Source organism: Trichomycterus rosablanca, chromosome 4 (genome assembly GCF_030014385.1).
Source record: "Trichomycterus rosablanca isolate fTriRos1 chromosome 4, fTriRos1.hap1, whole genome shotgun sequence".
NCBI lineage: Eukaryota > Metazoa > Chordata > Actinopteri > Siluriformes > Trichomycteridae > Trichomycterus > Trichomycterus rosablanca.
The window spans coordinates 49,359,412-49,382,770 of NC_085991.1; the positions used below are offsets into that span (position 1 = coordinate 49,359,412).

At 45.1% G+C, this 23,359-nt stretch overlaps 1 protein-coding gene across 8 annotated transcripts in view; it reads left to right on the forward strand.

The window, feature by feature from the left end:
- The window catches only part of arhgef11 (Rho guanine nucleotide exchange factor (GEF) 11), a 72,476-nt gene continuing 49,117 nt past the window's right edge, over positions 1-23,359 (forward strand). For 7 of the 8 annotated variants that reach the window (XM_062994439.1, XM_062994445.1, XM_062994443.1 and 4 more), the window contains exons 1-8: positions 1-1,045; positions 8,808-8,822; positions 11,192-11,283; positions 13,863-13,967; positions 14,050-14,099; positions 18,240-18,297; positions 18,394-18,578; positions 21,232-21,303. In XM_062994439.1, coding sequence (XP_062850509.1) covers positions 1,011-1,045; positions 8,808-8,822; positions 11,192-11,283; positions 13,863-13,967; positions 14,050-14,099; positions 18,240-18,297; positions 18,394-18,578; positions 21,232-21,303 — 612 coding nt within the window. In that variant the 5' untranslated portion in view covers positions 1-1,010. The remainder of the gene's footprint in view (positions 1,046-8,807; positions 8,823-11,191; positions 11,284-13,862; positions 13,968-14,049; positions 14,100-18,239; positions 18,298-18,393; positions 18,579-21,231; positions 21,304-23,359) is intronic. The other variant, XM_062994441.1, reaches the window with a different exon arrangement.

Consider the following 23,359-nt stretch of genomic DNA (forward strand, 5'->3'; position numbering starts at 1 on the left):
CCGAATAAACACGAACCTGTGTGAGTGTGGCGCTGCTGCGGCTGTGCGGTTTCGGTTCTGAGCACAGTTTAAACACTAAAGCGTCCGCGGTTCTCATAAAAAAATAAACTCACGCTAACGCGGAGGATATCGCGGAGATGCCGAGCGGATACGGCTGGACTTTGGGGCTGAATAACGGCTGGAGCGGATGAACAACAATGGAAAGTGAAGCTGTGAAATGGAGCAGATCGGATTCATGTTAATGTTTATATCTGAATTTCGCTCTTACACCGCTGAGTACTGGAGGTTCGGGGCTGGAGAGTCAGTTTCCGGGATTGCTGCGGTGCTTTGACTCGTGCTAAATGCGAATCTTAATCTGGGAGGCATTTACTGATCTGAGGTTAGCTCGTTAGCTTGTGGAGGTTGCCCGGGCCTTGCTGGCTAACACCGGGTGTTCGGTGGAGACCCAGCCGATGAAGGAGCGCTGTGAGCCGGCGTCGGTTGTACGAAACACCGTGGTTCCAATGGAGGGCTGTGTCGAGTAGATTTTGCAGGTTTACTGGGATGCGTTAACTTTATTTCCTGCAGCAAGAATGAAAACAGCTCTATACTTACTATTAGAAGTAAATACTTGAATTTGAACTTAATTAATGCACTTTAAAATGGTATTATTTGTAGTTTGCTGCCTAATTAAATGATGAGATCTGCTATAAAGCATGCACATTTAATAACACTAATGACTGTCTGTGCACTGTTGACATCCATCATTCTACATTAAGGATCACAGCTCACCCTCCAAGTATTTTCACCCTTGGTAGCATCTAACCAGCTTCTCTGAATCTAAAGCCATTGTCATGCTGGCACCATGGCTTCTATCCAAGTGAAACCCTAGAAGGTGCAAGAACTTTGGCCTTTTAATGAAGCCAGAACGAGTAAGGACAGCTCGAACGACCCTCCACCTACGGACATGATCACAAACTGACCACAGTTTCACTACAGACCACTGGACCAGCTTCAGGAGCTTCGCGGCCATGAGCGTCCGACACCCAGCCTCCACGCTGGACAGGTAAGATCTCTCGGGTGACCCATGGTGCTGTGTGGCGCTGTCCACTTTATCAGCTCCACTTACCATATAGAAACACAATTGTAGTTCTACAATTACTGACTGTAGTCCGTCTGTTTCTCTACATGCTTTGTTACCACCACAGAGCAGGTATTATTTATGTGGTGGATCATTCTCAGCACCGCAGTGACACTGACCATCATGGTGGTGGTGTGTTAGTGTGTGTTGTGCTGGTACGAGTGGATCAGACACAGCAGCGCTGCTGGAGTTTTTAAAGGACTGAGAATAGTCCACCAACCAAAAATATCCAAAGTGTCCACTGATGAAGGTCTAGAAGATGACCGACTCAAACAGCAGCAATAGATGAGCGATCGTCTCTGACTTTACATCTACAAGGTGGACCGACTAGGTAGGAGTGTCTAATAGAGTGGACAGTGAGTGGACACGGTGTTTAAAAACTCCAGCAGCGCTGCTGTGTGTGATCCACTCATACCAGCACAACACACACTAACACACCACCACCATGTCAGTGTCACTGCAGTGCTGAGAATGATCCACCACCTAAATAATACCTGCTCTGTGGGGGTCCTGACCATTGAAGAACAGGGTGAAAGGGGGTAACAAAGCATGCAGAGAAACAGACGGACTACAGTCAGTAATTGTAGAACTACAAAGTGCTTCTATATGGTAAGTGGAGCTGATAAAATGGACAGTGAGTGTAGAAACAAGGAGGTGGTTTTAATGTTATGGCTGATCGGATGTACAGTACAATTACATTATTTTTTCGCATATCCCAGTTTGATTGGAAGCTGGGGTCAGAGTGCAAAGGGCTCATCAGTGGCAGCATGGCAGAGCCGGGATTCAAACTCTCAACCTTTTGATTGACAGACCAAAGCTCTACCCACTAGGCTACCACTGAATGTTACCCCCAGGTTTAGTTTAGAGTACCACAAGTGATAGGTTTATTTTATTAATAAAATAGGGCAGTTGTGTGCGGTTAAGGTACTGGACCAGTAATCAAAAGGTTGCTGGTTCAAGCCCCACCACTGCCGGGTTGCCACTGTTGGGCCCTTAAGCAAGGCCCTTAACCCTCAGTTGCTCAGACTTTATACTGTCACAATTTGCTTTGGATGAAAGCGACTACTAAATGCCAGAAATGTAAACGTACGTGGTTGGTTCACCTGCTTTCTGGTACTGTATGTGTGTAGTTTAGTTTATTTCCTATCTCTCCTTGTCCTTGTGGGATTCGTGCAGTGATCTGGTTTCCTCCAAACCCCCCCAGAAACATGCCAGTAGGTGGAGTGGCCACTTTAAACTGCAGCAAGACGCGAGTTGATTGTAAATGAATGAATGAATACCTGAGTGTGTGATGCACGCTGATGGATCGCTAACCTGTTCGGCTCGTATTTCCAGATCAGGCTCCGATGCAATCCTGACCAGGACCAGACGTTACAACCCAAATAATACTAATTAAATACACTTGTAGACGAACGCCCCCTTGTGGAGGCTCTGTGTTACATCTTGTAAACCACAGTGGGACCAGATTGTACGAAGCAGAGCAGAGTGTTTGTGTTGCCTGGGTCCCGAACCTTGGGTGGGTTGCAAGCGGACAAAAATAAGATTTGTTTATTAGTTTATTAGGATTTTAACGTCTATTAGGATTTATGGTCTATGTCCAGAACAACTGGGAACAGTGCAGGAAAACAGAGAACTACAAGCACCAGTGAATCACAGCAAAATTAGGGTAATTTTGATTATCCAAGCTACCTACTAGCATGTCCCACGCAGACACTGGGAGAACATGCAAACTCCACACAGAAAGGACCCGGACCTTCTCGCTGTGAGGCGACAGTGCCTATTTACCCACTTAGCCACCGTGCAGGCACTTAAAAAAGAATTTAGTGTGTACACACCCCCTTGAGGAGGATTTACGTAACACCTCGTAGACCACGGTGGGACCAGATTACCACCATCTTTTATGAATGAAGCATATTTGTTTTGTGTTTCATTTTGATTGTAAAAGCCTTGTGGTGGCTGGTACATTTAGCGCCGAACTTCTCTCCATCTATCTCTCCTTAAAACGTGCTAGTGGGCGGCACGGTGGCCAAGTGGGTAGCGCCGTCGCCTCACAGCGAGAAGGTCCCGCGGTCGATCCCCGGGCGGGGCGGTCCGGGTCCTCTCTGTGTGGAGTTTGCGTGTTCTCCCCGTGTCCGCGATGGACTGGCGCCCCGTCCAGGGTGTTACTGTGTGCCTTGCGTCCATTATAAAGCTGGGATGACTGGATAAAGCGGTTAAGAAAGTGAGTGAGAGCATCGTTTGTGTTTGTGCCAAGTTTGAAAACCCTGAGCTTAATGTGTTGGGTTAGGAAGGTGTTCTGTTTTTCCCCATCTAGCTGTTCTTAAAACATGCTAGTAGGTAGCTTGGATAGTCATATCACCCTAAATTCTAATGTGATTCACGGGTGCTTGTAGTTCTCCGTTTTCCTGCATTGTCCCCAGTTCTGGAGATAGACCATAAATCCAGCACAGCTTTGACCAGCTTCAAAGAATTTTGGAGCTTGGGTGGTACAGTTCACCGCCCTGACTGTGTCTATGTACAGTTTGGCATTTGCATGTGCAGTCTGCCTGGTTTTCTTTCTGGTATTCTGGTTGCCAGTAGGTAAAACGGATGATCAGAATGACCCCTAGATGTGAGGGACAGTGAATTGATGAGTGTGTGAAGCCCTGAGATGGACTGGTACACTATCCTGAGTGAATTCCTTCCCTGTGACCAGTGTTCCCCGGATGTGCCTGGACTAGATGAGATGTAGTGATGTTTACACTCTGTGTATGAGGGTTTTATCAGGTGAAATCAGATCCACAGGTGGCCGATAGAACACAGATCCTAAAGCACAGCAGCTTTAAAAAACCCAGTTTGTCTTGATTTGTGTAGGAAGTCTATTACTGACTCAGAACACTCATTGTGAGCTGTCTGTCTGTCCGTCTATCTACCTATCTACCTATCTAGCCTAGTTGTAGCCTAGTGGGTAGGGCTTTGGGCTATCAGTCGTAAGGTTGAGAGTTCGAATCCCAGCTCCGCCATGCAGCCACTGTTGGACCCTTGAGCAAGGCCCTCAACCCTTTCGGCTCCAGGGGCGCCGTGCAATACCTGACCCTGCGCTCTGACCCCGGCTTCCAAACAAGCTGGGATATGTGAAATAAGAATTGCACTGGATTGTACATTTGTATATGTATACATGATAAACAAAGGCGTTCTGTTCTATTCTATACATACACTATACACCGATCATAACATTATAACCACCTCCTTGTTTCTACACTCACTGTCCACTTTATCAGCTCCACTTACCATATAGAAGCACTTTGTAGTTCTACAATTACTGACTGTAGTCCATCTGTTTCTCTACATGCTTTGTTAGCCCCCTTTCAGCCTGTTCTTTAATGGTCAGGACCCCCACAGGACCACCACAGAGCAGGTATTATTTAGGTGGTGGATGATTCTCAGCACTGCAGTGACACTGACATGGTGGTGGTGTGTTAGTGTGTGTTGTGCTGGTATGAGTGGATCAGACACAGCAGCGCTGCTGGAGTTTTTAAACACCGTGTCCACTCACTGTCCACTCTATTAGACACTCCTACTTAGTTGGTCCACCTTGTAGATGTAAAGTCAGAGACGATCGCTCATCAATTGCTGCTGTTTGAGTCGGTCATCTTCTAGACCTTCATCGGTGGTCACAGGACGCTGCCCACGGGGCGCTGTTGGCTTGATATTTTTGGTTGGTGGACTATTCTCAGTCCAGCAGGGACAGTGAGGTGTTTAAAAACTCCAGCGGCGCTGCTGTGTCTGATCCTCTCATACCAGCACAACACACACTAACACACCACCACCATGTCAGCGTCACTGCAGTGCTGAGAATGATCCACCACCTAAATAATACCTGCTCTGTGGTGGTCCTGTGGGGGTCCTGACCATTGAAGAACAGGGTGAAAGCAGGTTAAAACAGTATGCAGAGAAACAGATGAACTACAGTCAGTAGTTGTAGAACTACAAAGTGCTTCTGTATGGTAAGTGGAGCTGATAAAATGGACAGTGAGTGTAGAAACAAGGAGGTGGTTTTAATGTTATGGCTGATCTGTGTATATAATATAGATATACTGTATATTAAAAGTATTTGGACACCTGACCATGATCTTGTCGGACGTCCTGTTTAAAAATGCTATTAAAATAGAGTGACCTCTGTGTGACCGCTTCAGCTAGAACAGCCACTCAAAAAAAAAGGCTGTTGTCGTATGTCTGTGGGAATTTGTGCTCATTCAGTCAAAAGAGTGTTTGTATGACTGGGCACCGATGATGGTCCGGAAAGTCTCAGTTGACGTTCCGGTTCATTCCAGAGCCGTTCAGTGGGGCTGAGGTCAGGACTCTCTTTATAGATCTGGAAAGGACCTTCCCTAAACTGTTGCTGCAAAGTTAGAAGTGTATAATATCCTTCATAATATTGATTTATTACATGTGTTAGCAATTGCTGTGGCTGAAACACAGCTGTAGCCTAGTGGTAAGGTACTGGACCGGTATTCGAGAGGTCACTGATTCAAGCCCCACTACCGCCAGGTTGTCACTGTTGGGCCCTTGAGCAAGGCCCTTAACCTTCAATTGCTTAGACTGTATACTGTCACAGTCCTGTAAGTCACTTTGGATAAAAGTGTCTGATAAATGCCGCAAATGTAAATAAATTAAATAATTAGAAGGGCGTCCCAATACACACACACACACATACGTGGATCCCAGCAGCAGTGGGTTAGCGCAACATACCGCTGCCCCACCTGAGCGCCCCCCCCCCCCCCCCCCCCCCCCCCCGTCCAGTTAATGATAAACCGACTGACCGGTTCGGTCACTGCGGCGTCAGAGCTGCTGTTAGTTTCCTGCTCGGCTGTTTTCCCTCCGTCTGCTCCACAATAGTGGGTTTGTGTAAAAGCAGACGGTGTTGTCGCTCGCACGTGTGGATGAGTCAGACGGAAGTCCAGACGGCCGTCTTTATCTGGGATCTTCTTCCATCAGCCTCGGTGGAGGACCCACAGCGTCCCTGCGCTCGTCTCGCCCTCGCCGTCGTTCTGTTTTGTCTTTATCACCGTGTCTGTCCCCCGTCTCTGTCTGTCTTCTTATCTCCCCCATCTCACACGCTCACCTCACCTGTGCGTCCAGGCCACGCCCCGGAGACGCACTTACCCGTCCAGGTAACGACGGCTCAAATGAGACGCTCACACCGTCTGAGTCATGTGGTTTGCACCCGGCCAATCAAGGTTCATCGTCTTTATCTGTCACGTGCTTTGTAGCTGGTACAAAAGTACGGCTTTTTTTATGAAGATGATTGCACGTAATGCTTCACGCTACACCATTTTTGCCCTGATTTTCGCTCGCCGACTGGTCGGGTCCAGGTTTGCAGGCTCGGAGGCAACTTGGCATTCGCTCGGATCCTCAAACATGCTAAACATGCACATAAATAGATATGTACATATGTCATTTAAAACCATTAAATGTCACTGCACGCTCTCCTTCACACCACATTCCTCACATACGCGAGCCACAAAAACACCGCTTTCACTTTCTTAATAAGTTCCTTAGTAACATTTCAGCAATACCTAGATGCATCTCCTTCACTTACCACTTCCCTTTTATTTAGAGCTTGTAGAAAATAAGCATAAAACTCAGAGAAAAAGACGAGAACAACGCGAGCCTCCCGGCAAAACAAAGTCTATCACTAATGCCTAGTTCACACTACACGATTTTTGCCCTGATTTTCGCTCAACGACTGGTCGTCGCTACATGTGGCAGCTCGGGAGCAGCTCGGCGTTCGCTCGGGGAACGAAACTCGGCACTCGATCGCTATGTATGAACTACTCAATCCAACACGTCCAATTTCGTCCCATCTATCATCCTCTCATTAGTGCGGATTCCTGCTCCTGATCGGGGCTGACGAGGCCGCTCCACGCCTCCTCCGAAACGTGCACAGCCAGTCGACCGTCTTATCACCCACACTCGACGAGTGTAGCCGTGGCAGAGTACCGTGCACGGAGGATCACACACTCCGCCGCAACCTTCCCCCCCGTCTCCATACAGGCGCCACCAACCGGCCAGCAGAGGGCGCGACCGCCCCGTTCCTGAGAGAGCGTCCCCTACGGTCTCAAGTCCCGCCCCCCACCCGGACAACAGGCCAATCGTTGTCCATAGCCGCCCAGCCTCGACCGTGAAGGCAGAGCTGGATTCGAAACGACGCTCCTTCGAAATCCAGCTCTGGTTGCAGCGCGTGTCTTTTACCGCTGCGCCACCTGAGCGGCCGTATAATCGAGTATTCTAACGATTATTCCAGCGATTAATCGAGTAATCGGATAAGAAATACTTCTGCTTTAATAAAGAGCAAAAATAAATACATATAAGATTAAATAAGACGCGTCTCTCAAAACAAACTGTACATTTTTATTCCTGCATACAGGACAGTTTAAAAAGAACATTTTGATATGCAAAAACAAATACATCAAAAATAAATCAAATACTTTCAGAATGTAAACAGGCAACTAAAACTAAGGAATAAATAATAAACAATAATACATAAACATAATCCTCTAATTTGTGCAACTTTTAGAACTAAAGCTTTCAGCTACAGCTCACGCAGAACATAAAGCTTTAATGTTTTTTAATTAATTTTTTTCCAGCTTAAAATGATCTCAAACTTTCTGTGCTTTTCTCTGTCCGGTCTCCTCTGTTCACCCCTCGTTATTTTCTCTCTCTCCATTTTGCAGTCCGCGCTATCAGATCTCGGCTGCGTCCTAAATCACGCTTTCATACCGAACAGTATGCGGGAGCGTGTCCAAAAAAACGTAGTATTCGTTGAACTGTACGTGATTAAGTCCTGTTTAAGTGTGAGATTTGGGATGCAGCCCTCGGCTTCTTCACGTCACCTGACCACAGCGTGAACGCGTTGTGCAAAAAGTGCGAAACACCGTGAGCTGTATGTAGTTGCATGGATTAAACGATGCCTCGATTTTTAGTGATCGAATTACTCGAGTTTTTCGAGGAATCGTTTCAGCCCTAATCTAGCATGCTAAATATCTGGACCCGTCAGCGACTCCGAGGTGTTGCGATCAGGTTGCGGGTGGCAGCGAGTGCGGTGTGGAACTACAGCCAATGAGAACGCAGGATACGGGGTGAGGGGAAACCCGGTGGAGGAGTGTAAACAGGTGGGACAGGGGCGTAATATAGTTTCTATCAGAATACATCAGCACACACACGAGCTTTACAGTATTTGTGATCTTATCGTCCACGCCAAACCATAATACCCACGCTGCATTGCAACTCACTACAGAACAGATTCATTTATTTTTCCCTCTTTGCTTTTACGCTGCACATCAGCGCACAAACAACTTTGATTTTTGGACGTGGTATCATTAAAGCCCTCGTCACTTCTCGCGTTCGTTTTTGTGACAGAACGTACTTTTGAGAGACCAGAGAAGCTCGCCTGCGATTCCAGTTGGTGATAGATGGTGTAGCATGAAACCCCCCTATCGCCGATCAGTCGTGTAGTGTGGAATACACACCGACTTAAAAGACTCCCGATTACAAGAGATCCAGTCGTGTAGTGTGAACTTGACATAATGTAAACAGAGAAACGAACCGGACATTCGACCTTCCAGATTTTGTTAGTTGTATGTTCTCTCAGTGTTCGCGTTACCACTGATTTATTTATTTTCTGTCTTTCCTTCTTTCCTCCCAGTCCACTTGCTGTGTGGTGAGTTATCTGAAACTCTGGTTACTGTTTGGTCAAACGTGCAGGAAGTTTGCTTTTAAACCGGTACACACCAGCGCCTATTTCATAACAACAGAGCATGTGAGGGTGAGAGATCTACTAAACGTTAAGCTGATGGTGGTTCCTTGTAGTTCACATGGTAAATGCAGCAGATCTGATTAGCATCAAGACCATAATGAATAACAAATGAGAAATGAAGTATAGCTTAAATGTTAACACCTAAATCCCAGCGGTGCTTTATTACTAGCACATTTCTCTATTTAGTTGCTCAAATGTTTTTTACTGATAAACATATAATAATAATAATAATCATTTTAATAGTTCATATAAAGTAAGTCGCAAAACAAAATACTGAGTAATCTAATCCTAGGGCTAAAGAGAGGCTTTATCAATTAACCAATCGTCAAGCTTTGTGAGCATGACTGTGTGTGGTACAGAATAACAAATAATTAAAAAGAACAACAATGAAGGTAAACAATAATGAATAGATATTGTAAAATTGTTGGTGGCCATGTGGTTAGCTCGGTTTTTGGGGGGGGGGTTACCTCAGGTCTGTCTGAATACCTAGATAGCTGCCTTGCTGCCTACTGCCTACCTGATCAGCTGCCTCAGCAGAGAGAACTCAAGGCGGATTATTTAGGCGCGATTACGCCACCGCAGTTTTTGCTTACGAAGCTAACACAGTTAACCTCGGGCCATTCAAACCGACAGGCTGAGGCGGCACAACCCGCCGGCACGCCAGCTAATTTACGAATAAGCACGCTCGTATAGTTATACCTGTATACACATCAAACATCAATGAGAATTTATTGACATTTGATTTACAAAGAACGTCGGTCGCTCCGCCGGGCGCTCCCTCGTTATTCGGTCAGATCATCACTCAGATTTTAAGGAATCTCAGAATTTAGACACTCCCTCTTCTCGGGAGCGTAGGATGACGTGAAATGCGTCCGTGTGGAGAGATCAGTGGGTTTTCAGACAGACCCTCTGTGCTGATATAAATCCCTCAGAGAGTTTTGCTGGGTCTTGTGATTTTGGGATGTAAAAATGTCACTGTTTCGATAGAAGAATGTGAGGATGAAATATATAAGTGTGGTACTGATCAGATTCTTCAGGTGCATTTGACCACACCAAACATTCGAACAGCATCACCAGGATGGATTTGCTTAGTAAAGATGAACCCGGATTATTTCTGCTCACTCGAATGTGAAGGTCGTGTAATGAAACACATTTCTACTGAGGTATTAGACAGGAAACTGCACCCAGAGGGAAAAATTCAGTGTTTTGGAAACACGCCTTGTTATTAAAATACACACTGTTGGTCTTTCCAAATTCCTGCACCTTTAACCACCTGCACGAGAATCAAGCAAGAAACGTCAATTTAGATCCTCTATATCCTCAACCCCAGTATTCTTCTTCTTCTTACACCAATCAACCATAACATTACACCTCCTTGTTTCTACACTCACTGTCCATTTGATCAGCTCCACTTACCATATAGGAGCACTTCGTAGTTCTACAATTACTGACTGTAGTCCATCTGTTTCTCTACATACTATGGTCAGGACCCCCACAGAGCAGGTATTATTTAGGTGGTGGATGATTCTCAGCACTGCAGTGACACTGACATGGTGGTGGTGTGTTAGTGTGAGTTGTGCTGCTTTGAGTGGATCAGACACAGCAGCGCTGCTGGAGTTTTTAAACACCTCACTGTCACTGCTGGACTGAGAATCGCCCACCAACCAAAAATATCCAGCCAACAGCGCCCCGTGGGCAGCATCATGTGACCACTGATGAAGGTCTAGAAGATGACCGACTCAAACAGCAGCAATAGATCATCAACGGCGATCGTCTCTGACTTTACATCTAAATAGAGTGGACAGTGAGTGGACACTCATCCAGCACAACACACACTAACACACCACCACCATGTCAGTGTCACTGCAGTGCTGAGAATGATCCACCACCTAAATAATACCTGCTCTGTGGTGGTCCTGTGGGGGTCCTGACCATTGAAGAACAGCATGAAAGGAGGCTAACAAAGCATGTAGAGAAACAGATGGACTACAGTCAGTAATTGTAGAACTACAAAGTGCTTCTATATGGTAAGTGGAGCTGATAAAATGGACAGTGAGTGTAGAAACAAGGAGGTGGTTTTAATGTTATGCCTGATCGGTGTACATCCCCTCTTTAATGTATTGATTTCCATTCCTTCATCATATCCGGCTGCTTGTACCCACGCCCCCCCCCCCCCCCGTCCGAACATCCTGCACTTCATTCCAGCAGATCATCAGCGCTCGTTCGCTTGTACCTTACTGGTTCTAATAGAATCTGATCTGGTCCTCGTGTAGGTTCAGCAGTTTGACGTTTGGAGACTCGGAGCGCAGGTCGTCTCTCGGCCGGCAGAAGGAGTCTCTCCCAGAGTTCCCACCCGACGGCGCAGGTAACACCACCCAGACAGACACCACAAACAATATAATATGCCTGTTATTAGTCACTGATAAGTCCCTTCCTGATTCACAGCTGTGAAGAGCACATCGCAGACTGTGTAATAAGCAATTTGCTGTGAAATTCTGAATTTAAAGTCTGTGTTTAGTGATTTTACATTTTCATTCGTGTAGCGTTTGGGTGCCTCACGTTTACTGGTTAATCTGCACTATGAGGCGTCCTAGCAATCCTACGGCAATTCAGTTAGCAATCGCTCAGTCGAAATGTCCTGTAAAGCAGCTAAAACACAACTTGGGTAACTGAGCTTAGAAAACTCTGTGGACGCCTTGGGGTGCGGGGTGAAAACACGGACGAGAATTTTTATATCTGAGACAGAGCATGAGGTCTCGCACCGTCGCTGGATGTTCTAGGTTTACATTCAACCGTTTAGGTAGCTGTGCCGTGTATTATAGCTTCTATTTATATTCTATTATTCAGTTTATGAGTGTCATTTACTCACACTGCTGTGAAATGTGGAACTTTTCTGGGATAGTTTATCCTAGTCTATTTCTTTTTATTGAGTTTTGTAACAAGGTGATACAACAGTACAGTCAGGAAAAAAATGACCATATACATAGAACATGAGAGCGTGCGTGCTCACCTAATCCCCTTACCTCGCTCTCCTCGTCTACATCCGCTTCTCTTAAACCCAAACCATCATCAGGGGAGGTTCCCCCGATGTAAACGAGGGAAGGGGAAAGAAGCCATTCTCCAGTATAGCAAGTTATTAAGTATCTATAGTATATTTTTAATCCTCTGCATCCACTGTTTGTTTGTTTGTTTATTAGGATTTTAACGTCATGTTTTACACTTTGGTTACGTTCATGACAGGAACGGTAGTTACTCATTACACACAAGGTTCGGGCGTCACGATGGCTAAGTGGGTAGCACTGTCGCCTCTCAACAAGAAGGTCCTGGGTTCGATCCCCAGGTGGGACGGTCCGGGTCCTTGCTGTGTGGAGTTTGCATGTTCTCCCCGTGTCTGCGTGGGTTTCCTCCGGGTGCTCCGGTTTCCTCCCACAGTCCAAAGACGTGCAAGTGAGGTGAATTGGTGACACTAAATTGTCCATGACTGTGTTTGATATAAAACAGTGTAAAACATGGACAGTGATAGCTCAGTGGTTAAGGTACCGGACTAGTAAGCAGAAGGTTGCCGGTTCAAGCCACACCACCGCCAAGTTGCCACTGTTGGGCCCCTGAGCAAGGCCCTTAACCCTCAATTGCTCCAAATGGATAAAAGCGTCTGCTAAATGCTGAAAATGTAAATGACGTTAAAATCCTAATAAACAAACAAACACACACACAAGATTCATCAATTCACACAAGTTTAATATCAGACACAGTCATGGACAGTTTTGTATCTCCAGTTCACCTCACTTGCACGTCTTTGTACTGTGGGAAGAAACCGAAGCTCCCGGAGGAAACCCATGCAGACACAGGGAGAACATGCAAACTCCACACAGAAAGGACCCGGACCGCTCCACCTGGGATTCAGGACCTTCTTGCTGTGAGGCGACAGCGCTACCCACCGAGCCACCGTGCCGCCCCTATCATACATTACCTAAGCGTGGTGGTAGAGAAAACATGTGGGCAGTATTTATGTGCTCAGTAACCAGAGTGGAAGTTTTCTACCTGCAGTTTGAACTGGCCTCACAGCAAGAAGGTCCTGGGTTCGATCCCCAGGCGGGGCGGTCCGGGTCCTTTCTGTGTAGAGTTTGCATGTTCTCCACGTGTCTGCGTGGGTTTCCTCCTTCAGTACAAAGAAAGACGTGCAAGTGAGGTGAACTGGAGATACTAAATTGTCCAGGACTGTGTTCGATATAACCTGTCATGAATGTAACTGTAAGTGTTAAACATGACGTTAAATTCCTAATAAATAAATAATGAACTTTCCGGCGTGTAAGATGGTCGCGTCCCACATCATCGTTCAGTCTAACTGCAGTTATTTCTGCTCTGTGACGCTTCACTTTCTAACAGTGGATACAGAATGATCTGATCCTCTGTATCTGTGTCACACACACACACACTTTCAGACTCTCAGACTGTAGGTTACCAAAGCAAAGTGGTAAACAAAGCACAACTACCACTATGTAATGCGCTTTTCCTAGCCACACACATGCTTTCCCAGCCTTCAGATTAGATAATTACATACAGGCTAGTCTCTCCCCCCCCTTTTGCGTCTCCATTTTTGTGAGTGGCTGATCGGTGTATTTTACAGTCCTTTATGATGTGTGTGTGTGTGTGTGTGTGTGTGTGTGTGTGTGTGTGGGGAAAGTCGAACAGGAAAAAGAAAAGGATGTTAATCTCAGTTATTTGTCTGGCAGGGAATCGTCTCCTGAAATTTCAGAACTGAGCCAGGCGTCTGTGCGCTAAACGCAGGGGTCTGTTAGATTTTTACTGGGTTTTCCACGATCCAGTAACAGGCTTAGTCTAAGTCTAGTTGAGACTGGTGTGTGGTTTGTGTGAGTGTGGAGTCGGATAACGATCTGCACGTCGTAGTCGTCCACGTGAGGAGTAACGATGGTTTGCTTGCAGCCGCGGGTCTGGTGCAGAGATCTGTGATCGTGCAGAGGGACAGTCTGGGATTCGGCTTCACTGTATGTGGAGAAAGGATTAAACTGGTGCAGAATGTTCGTCCAGGTATGAACCAGCACACGCCAGTACACCGCATCGTGTTTCTTCTTTTCCTTTTCTTCTTCATTCATATTTCTTTGTGTCTCAGGTGGAGCAGCAGTGAAGGCAGGGGTGCAGGAGGGAGACCGGATCATTAAGGTACTTTGGTTTGTAGATTATTAATCTTTACCTCACGCAGCAGGAGCGTTTACATGTAAATCAGCTGCCGGGAATCTAATCGGCGGGTTTTCAGGCTCGGCCTGTTCACATCCTAAGGGCGCGTTCACATGAGAAGCGTTTTGTGCTTCTCTCACCCTGGTGCGAATATGAGACGAATCTGTATTTGTGCGGAATAAGCAGATCCAGTCTGAAAGCTCCACATCAAGTATCTGTGTTTATCTGGATTTTACTCACTTAGCGCTTTTACACCGAAAGAACCCTGGTTCTTGAACCGGTTCTGTTCAGGTTTCTTAGAACCTTGGTGTTCTGTAGAGAACTGACGCGCGTTTCCACCAGTTTTTGGGAACCAAGCCTGCGTCATCAACGGTGGGCGTTACACAACATGTATCTGTGCTTAACCGGATTTACTTCACGTGTGGTGTTTATTCAACTCGGGGTTCTGAATCTTCTCAGGAGAGTCGAAAAAGCGTAACGTGGCTGAATGTACTAAAAGTACGACATAGAAACACTACATTTCTCTTCGTTATTACTGGTTATAAGTGCTCTGTACTGGTTATAAGTGCTCTGTACTGGTTATAAGTGCTCTGTACCGGTTATAAGCGCTCTGTACTGGTTATAAGAGCTCTGTACTGGTTATAAGTGCTCTGTACTGGTTATAAGTGCTCTGTACCGGTTATAAGAGCTCTGTACCGGTTATAAGAGCTCTGTACCGGTTATAAGAGCTCTGTACCGGTTATAAGAGCTCTGTACCGGTTATAAGCGCTCTGTGCCGGTTATAAGAGCTCTGTACCGGTTATAAGTGCTCTGTACCGGTTATAAGTGCTCTGTACCGGTTATAAGAGCTCTGTGCTGGTTATAAGAGCTCTGTACCGGTTATAAGAGCTCTGTACTGGTTCTAAGTGCTCTGTACTGGTTATAAGTGCTCTGTACCGGTTATAAGAGCTCTGTGCCGGTTATAAGAGCTCTGTGCCGGTTATAAGAGCTCTGTGCCGGTTATAAGAGCTCTGTGCCGGTTATAAGAGCTCTGTACCGGCTATAAGAGCTCTGTACCGGTTATAAGAGCTCTGTGCCGGTTATAAGTGCTCTGTACTGGTTATAAGAGCTCTGTGCCGGTTATAAGAGCTCTGTGCCGGTTATAAGAGCTCTGTGCCGGTTATAAGCGCTCTGTACCGGTTATAAGCGCTCTGTACCGGTTATAAGTGCTCTGTACCGGTTATAAGAGCTCTGTACCGGTTATAAGTGCTCTGTACTGGTTATAAGTGCTCTGTACCGGTTATAAGAGCTCTGTACCGGTTATAAGCGCTCTGTACCGGTTATAAGCACTCTGTACTGGTTATAAGTGCTCTGTACTGGTTATAAGAGCTCTGTACCGGTTATAAGTGCTCTGTACCGGTTATAAGAGCTCTGTACTTGGTTATATGCGCTCTGTACCGGTTATAAGCGCTCTGTACCGGTTATAAGCGCTCTGTACCGGTTATAAGAGCTCTGTACTGGTTATAAGTGCTCTGTACTGGTTATAAGTGCTCTGTACCGGTTATAAGAGCTCTGTACCGGTTATAAGCGCTCTGTACCGGTTATAAGCACTCTCTACTGGTTATAAGTGCTCTGTACTGGTTATAAGAGCTCTGTACCGGTTATAAGTGCTCTGTACTGGTTATAAGAGCTCTGTACTGGTTATAAGAGCTCTGTACTGGTTATAAGTGCTCTGTACTGGTTATAAGTGCTCTGTACTGGTTATAAGTGCTCTGTACCGGTTATAAGCGCTCTGTACCGGTTATAAGCGCTCTGTACCGGTTATAAGCACTCTGTACTGGTTATAAGAGCTCTGTACCGGTTATAAGTGCTCTGTACCGGTTATAAGTGCCACGTCATATCACACTGTTCATCACTTTTAAGACTCTTTGAAAATATCAGCGGTAAACTGGATCAAAATCCAATCAGGTGAACTTTAAAAGATAAAAAATGCAGCGACAAGCTCCATAAGAGACACCAGCACAGCGGTTTAGCAAAGCACCCAAACCTCTACACTGTATCACTGCAAAACCCAGTACTCTGTGGTGCCGGATTAGAAGCTAGTTCTCGGTCTGGAACCTCTTTTGTCCGGTGGAAACACGGTAGGGGTAAAAGTGGAGGAGCACAGAGATCGGGGCGTGGCTCTCCCTCACACACAGATCATGAATAAGGAGGGATTGGTGGGACTGCACAGATGTCAGAGGGAGTGTCGGTCAGGTGAATATACACCCTCCTTGAACACCGTCGGGGTCCCAGCAGATTGGCTATGCTTAATTAGGAGAAAGGGGGAAAAATGCATAAAAAAAGAATCAAAAGTCTCGCCCTTGGTGCACCGTTAGAAGACGTTGGCTGAGGGTTCATCAAATAGAGTTAATCATGCGTATCTGCTTGCTGGAGTTCTTTGACTCTCCGTACCCCCCAAGTAGGGCTCCGAAGTGGGCGAGGAGCAGAGATGATGAACCTCATGAATATTACTGTGGCTACTTAAAACCTTCTTAAAAAAAGAAATTCATCTGTAACTGAGTCTCTTTTTGGCATCCAGAGGAGGATCGTAGGAATAATTGAGATAGTCGAAGATATAAGTGGAATGTCTCAAGAAGCTACAAGCAGAAATCTTGCTCCAAGCCACTAGGAAAGCAGGTATCAACACGAAGACCTTCCCTTATCCAGCGGTAAATTCTAGTAAAGACAAATAAAGGTACAAAAGAGGAAGAAATCGTAACCGGACTGTCAGGACAAGCTGTAACAGAATGTGAGGAGAACAACACAGGATCAGATCATCAAAACAAACGCCCACATGTTCATCATGTGCAAAGCTTATGGAGCATTTATATTTTTCTAGTTAGGATTAAAAGCAAATAGGATTCCAATACAGATTCCAAACGTCTTGGCACTGGAATCACTAAAGATCAAGCGATCAAGTATCCAACTATCATAAACATACTGCAAAAACATACACCGACCAGGCATAACATTATGAGCACTGACCGGTGAAGTGAAAACACTGATCATCTCTTCATCACAGCACCTGTCAATTTATTTATGCATAAATTCCGCCCTCCGTTCCTTTTCAAGAAAATGGCCTGAACTCGAACAAGGAAATGTTGAAACTGAAACAAATACTATGAGTGTGTTTTATTTACACAATGAACAATGGAAATGCTCAAGTAATTTCACCAAGCAAATACCAAGAAATGGGTTGCAGCAGTTTGTCTTCCGACTTCACTCGCAACATCCGCGACGGGACTGAAGCTCCCAGTGATTAAGTGACGTGTAGATCTCAAAATAGCGGTCAATCAAAACGGGATTCAGCCTTTCGACTGATCCTCCAATCATCTTGCAGAAGCTCCGCGTCCAGACCCGCCCACAGCTCCATTCACCCCAGAGACGCTCGGCGTCCGGGGGCGGGACAAAATCCTGGCATTTATCCAATGACCGGCGAGTTTCGAAGCAATGAAAAAACTGTTCCATGCAGCCCCATAGAAGTGAAGAGACGCTCAGCTTCTGCGGGTAAATGCATTGAGGCTCCGGGAATGTATGAGAAGTTCGAGTCAGTGGATTTCTGATATGTAGCTGATTCTGAACCAACTCGTCTTCCAGATGAACGTGTTCTAACGCATTTGTAGTCATGTTAACACAACTGTACATATTTCACCATTTAATTTTGGACATTTTAGGGGAAGCTGAGCTTCCCTTGCAGTCTTAGAGAAATCACCACTGGCAGCAAGTGAACATTTAATCCTCAGAGTTGATGTTAGAAGCAGGAAAAATGGACGATGACTGAGTCAGAGCATCTCTAAAACTGCAGCTCTTGTGGGGTGTTACCAGTCTGCAGTGGTCAGTATCTGTCAAACGTGGTCCAAGGAAGGAACAGTGGTAAACCGGCGACAGGGTCATGGGCGGCCAAGGCTCACTGATGCACGTGGGGAGCGAAGGCTGACCACTTACTCAAGGGCCCAACAGTGGCAACCTGGCAGTACCTTAACTGCTAGGCTAAGGAGCGTTGTTGACCACTTGAATAATAAGCCTGTCGCACAGATCTTAACAATATTTGCTTTATTCATGTGCACAAAAGCAAATTCATTTCCTTCACTCATTGTTTTCCAGGTCAACGGCTCGTTAGTGTCGTCCATGTCCCATCAGGAGGTAGTGAAGCTGATCAAATGTGAGTACGAACCTCCCTCGTCTTCATCCGGGATCGTTGTGCTCAGATGAAGTGTTTAAATGGTTTACGTTTCTCTGTCTGATCTCTCGTTCGTAGCTGGAACCTACGTGGCGTTGACGCTGCAGGGCCCCGCCCCTTCTGCAGCCTCCGTTTATCTCCAGCCTCTCCAATCAGGCCTCACAACACCGGGGGACGAAACCCCTCCTCCTCCACCCCCTCCCTTACCGGCCACGGGGATCGGCACCCCGAACCAGAGAATCACCGGCCCCAAACCTCTACAGGTGGGTCAGCTCATGATGAGGAACGTTGTCCACTGTGGCAGTGGTGACGGTTCAGCCAAAATAACATGCAAACCACTTTGACTCGGACACGCCACAGAGGTGTGCTAGCATGTTCAACTGCTGTGCCACTAAAGCACCCAATCAAAAATGTGTTTTAATTAACTTTGTTGATTAATTATTGCAGCTTTAGCTTCCAGTTCTTTTTGTTTTGTCCCACACAGACCATAAATAACCAAACCGTTAATTCTGAGCAGGTTTTGCATGAAACAACTGTAAGTCTGACAGCACAGGGCTGGTGCTGAACTGTTTACAGGATCATTTGCATAATTATCTGTCTAACCAGGGATGATAAATTTGACTGAAGTGCAAAAACATGTAGCACTTGAAGTTTTCTGAAGGAACAATGCTGACGATAGAGCCATAAACCAACCACACAGACAATATCAGATTTGGCAAGATGATGTGGCTATTTGGTCAGATAGAGTTATCCAAGCTCCTTTACTGCTTAACGATTCCTAGAGAAACTCGAGTAATTCGTTTACTAAAAATCATCGATGCAAATTTTTCACACTGCGTACAGCCGAGGGCTGCATCCGAAATCTCGCACTTAAACAGAACTTTACAGGACTTAATCCGGGTACTTTTCGCGTACACTTCGATGAATACTCCGTATTTGGACACGCTCGCCGCTCCTGCGTGTACGGTTCAGTATGAAAGTGCGATTCAGGACGAGATCTGATAACGCAGGCTGCAAAATGGAGAGAGAGAGAAAATATCGAGGGGTAAACAGAGGAGACTGGACAGAGAAAACCACAAAAAGTTTAAGATCATTTTAAACTGGAAAAAACTACAACTCGTCGTGCGAGCGTCGTGTTGATACGTTTACTTTTCTTCATTACAACCACCACAGGCTTTTTTAAAGGCTTAGACAAACAGACACGTACATGCACACAAACTAAATCTACCTCATCTAGAGATACAATCCTGACAGAACTTTTAGTTCTGAAACTTGCACAAATTAAAGGCAATGTTTATGTATTATTGTTTATTATTTATACCTTAGTTTTAGGTTGCCTGTTTACATTTTAAAAGTAATTTGATTTATTTTTGATGTATTTGTTACATTAAACTGTCCTGTATGCAGGAATAAAAATGTACAGTTTGTTTTAAGAGACGCGTCTTATTTAATCTTATACGTATTTATTTTTGCTCTTTATTAAAGCAGAAGTATTTCTTATCCGATTACTCGATTAATCGCTGGAATAATCGATAGAATACTCGATTACAAAATTAATCGATAGTTGCAGCCTCTAACGCCAACCCTGACCAACAAGGGCTGTAATTAACACATGCCCCCTCTAACACGTGTGCAGTCGCCACCTACTTCTGTTCACACAGGGATCAGTGTCACATATGGAGAGTCACAGACTGCTCTCCATTATTTACCGTCTCTGTGCAGTCGCTGTAGACCAGGCAGCAGAGGTCGCAATTGCTGTAGTGATGAGGAATCCCTTCAATCTGTCTTTTCTTGATTATTGAAGCGATAATAAATAATAACATAATAAGAATAATATTAAATCACAACTTTTGGAACATTATTATTCTTTTTATCTACTGCTTAATTATGGCCAAGATCCTGGCGCCTAATGCCTAGTTCACACCACACGATTTTTGCCCTGATTTTCGCTCGCCGACTGTTAGGCGCTAGATTTGCCAGCTTGGGAGCAACTTGGCGTTCGCTCGGCAATCGAAACTCGGCTGTCAATCGCTATGTGTGAACTACTCAACAACTCGATCCGAGCGGCTCGAAGAGAGATATTCGTCTTGTCTAATATCTGGATCTGAGTTGCCCGACTGGCAATGAGTGCTATGTCGAACAGCCAATGAGAACGCAAGATAAGGGTTGAGGGGAAACGCAGGGGACAGGTAAACAGGTGGGACAGAGGCATAATGTAGTTCATATCAGAATATATTGGCACACACACCTTATCGTTCTCTACAAAATATTTATTAACCTCCAACTCACTATAGAACAATCCATGCCGTTCCTAACTTTGATCGATCGCTACTTGTTGACGTGGTATCATTAAACCCCTCGTCACTTCTCTTGGACTTGGAAAGTTGTGTAGTGTGAACTTGGCATAACATAAGGCTCCTCGGACTGCTCTCCATTATTTGCAGTCTCTGCTTAGCCACCATCCAGCAGAGGCTGCAATTGATGCATTGTTGAGAAATCCCTTTAATCAGTCCCTCCCACCCTTAGACACAGCCAGTCATGTCTATGTAGGGGTCTGGTTGGCCCAAAACAGAGCTCAAGAGCTTAAGATCTCACTAGTAATGGGCTAGTCAGTGTGGTTTACCACTACGCCCCCCGTAGTGCATTCTTAAAATTTTCCTACTGTCCTGTTTTTGTAATCTACTTAGCTGAGAATGTCCTACATAAATAACTGAGACTCTGTGATGCGGATGCTTGAATTCTCAAAGGTAACAGACTAGAAATAAAGGAAGTAGAAAGAATGGTTTAAAATACTTGAAGTGTTCAGTAATACCTGGTTTGAAATGGATGCGTGACTGGTTTAACGTCTTCCTGCTTATACACGTTGTGCACTTTAATCTTTTAGTTCCTCACCTGCTTCTTATTCTTCCTCCACAGGATCCAGAAGTCCAAAAACATGCCACACAGATCCTCAGAAAGATGCTGGAACAAGAGGAGGCAGAAATCCAGGTAAAACGCAGCGCATGACGCGTCCAGTCAGGACTTCTTATAGTATGAATCTTGTGATATAGCAAGGCAATAATACTTTATAGCATCATAAACGTGATGTTATATCACAGATGCTTTGATACTTTTATTATTATTATTAACATTTATTTTTCATGAACTGGTTTCATGATCCAGGTCAAAGTCATTGCACCTCAGTTCCACCAGCGTACAAGGGCGGCACGGTGGCTAAGTCGATGGCACTGTCGCCTCACAGCAAGAAGGTCCTGGGTTCGATCCCCAGGTGGGGCGGTCCGGGTCCTTTCCGTGTGGAGTTTGCATGTCCTCCCCGTGTCTGCGTGGGTTCTTTCCGGGAGCTCCGGTTTCCTCCCACAGTCCAAAGACGTGCAAGTGAGGTGAATTGGAGATACAAAATTGTCCATGACTGTGTTTGATATTAAACTTGTGAACTGATGAGTGATGAGTAACTACCGTTCCTGTCATGAATGTAACCAAACGTGTAAAACATGACGTTAAAATCCTAATAAACAAACAAACAAATCACCAGCGTACAAAGCAGAAATACCTCGGCCACAGTACCGATCTATCATAATGAAGGCTTCTACTAAATTCACGGGAAAATGTGCTTAATTTCATGGCAGTCGTTAAATAACACTCATAAACGGAATGATAGAATAAATAGAAGCTATAATACACGGCACAGCTACCTTAATAGATGACTGCAAACCTAGAACATCCAGCGACGGTGTGAGGCTTCATGCTCTGTCTCAAATACAAACATTTTCATCAGTGTTTCACACAGTGTTACCCGAGTCGTGTTCTTAGCTGCTTTACTTCGGGACATTTTGACTAACCGATTGCTGACTGAATTGCCGTAGGATTGCTAGGACGTCTCATAGTGCACATTAAACAGTAAGCTTAAGACACCTAAACGCTACACTAACGGAGAACGTTAAATCGCTAAACACAAACGCTACATTTGGAATTCCACAGCTAATTGCATATTACACTGGAAACGGCTCATTTAATGGTTTGTGACTCGATTTTTATGGCCATGAATTAGGTAGGACGTTAATCGTAAGGCTCTGGCCACTCCACCCCCCAACATAGATAATTATGGCTGAAGAGATTCGAACCAGGATCTCAGTGCTGGTGTACTAGCATAATAGAATAGAAACAATTATTATTTGTCATATTTACATATTAGGGATGCATCGATACCATTTTTTCCCAACCGAGTACGAGTACAAGTACATGTATTTTTGTACTCGCCGATACCGATACCTATTTAGAATGATGCAATCTGCAGCATTATGGAATAGTGTAAGTTTTTAGTGTAAAATAGTGCAGTGGAACAGTTGCTTGGGTTGCCATCACTAATTGTAAAAAAAAAAAAACACCGCACAGCCATCATTGAGAAAGCTTCTGACAAGCTAACGTTCATTAATAAACGCACGTAATTAACGTTGTGCACATCATACATGCGATGCGATTCTGCTGATTGAAATATTTACTTTAAAAAGATAATACAGTCCGATCCCATCTGAGCCGATTCTATCAGCACGTACATTCGTGGTTCACCTCGGTAAATCGTAAACGACTCTGAGTCGGCTCCCACTCTGTGGTAATAACCAGTATAATTAAGCCTGAGCTTTATAATGTAAGCGAGTCACACAGAATGTTCTGTAGTAGTTGGTGTTTATTTACAACCGCATCATTTATTATAACAGTAAACACGGAGAGATGACTGAGAAAAGAAGCTTAAAATGAGTCGACTCCTGAATCACTTGTATCGACACTGTGAACAGAGTATTGAACACAAACACGTCCTATAACAGCGGTCGCTGCTTTTGTAACCGGTTATCTTCGCTGTTAGCTCTATTTTGAAGGTTTTTTTTTTTTTCAAACGGAACTAAATAACATTAAACGTGCGTGTGAGCGTGGTCAGTGAGAATAATTCAATCTGTCTCCCGTGGGTGAAAAATGAATTGATTTAGTTTTAGAAGTAAAAAAATCTCGCAATGTCACGCCCCCCGGTCAGGCACTCGCGCCCCACAGG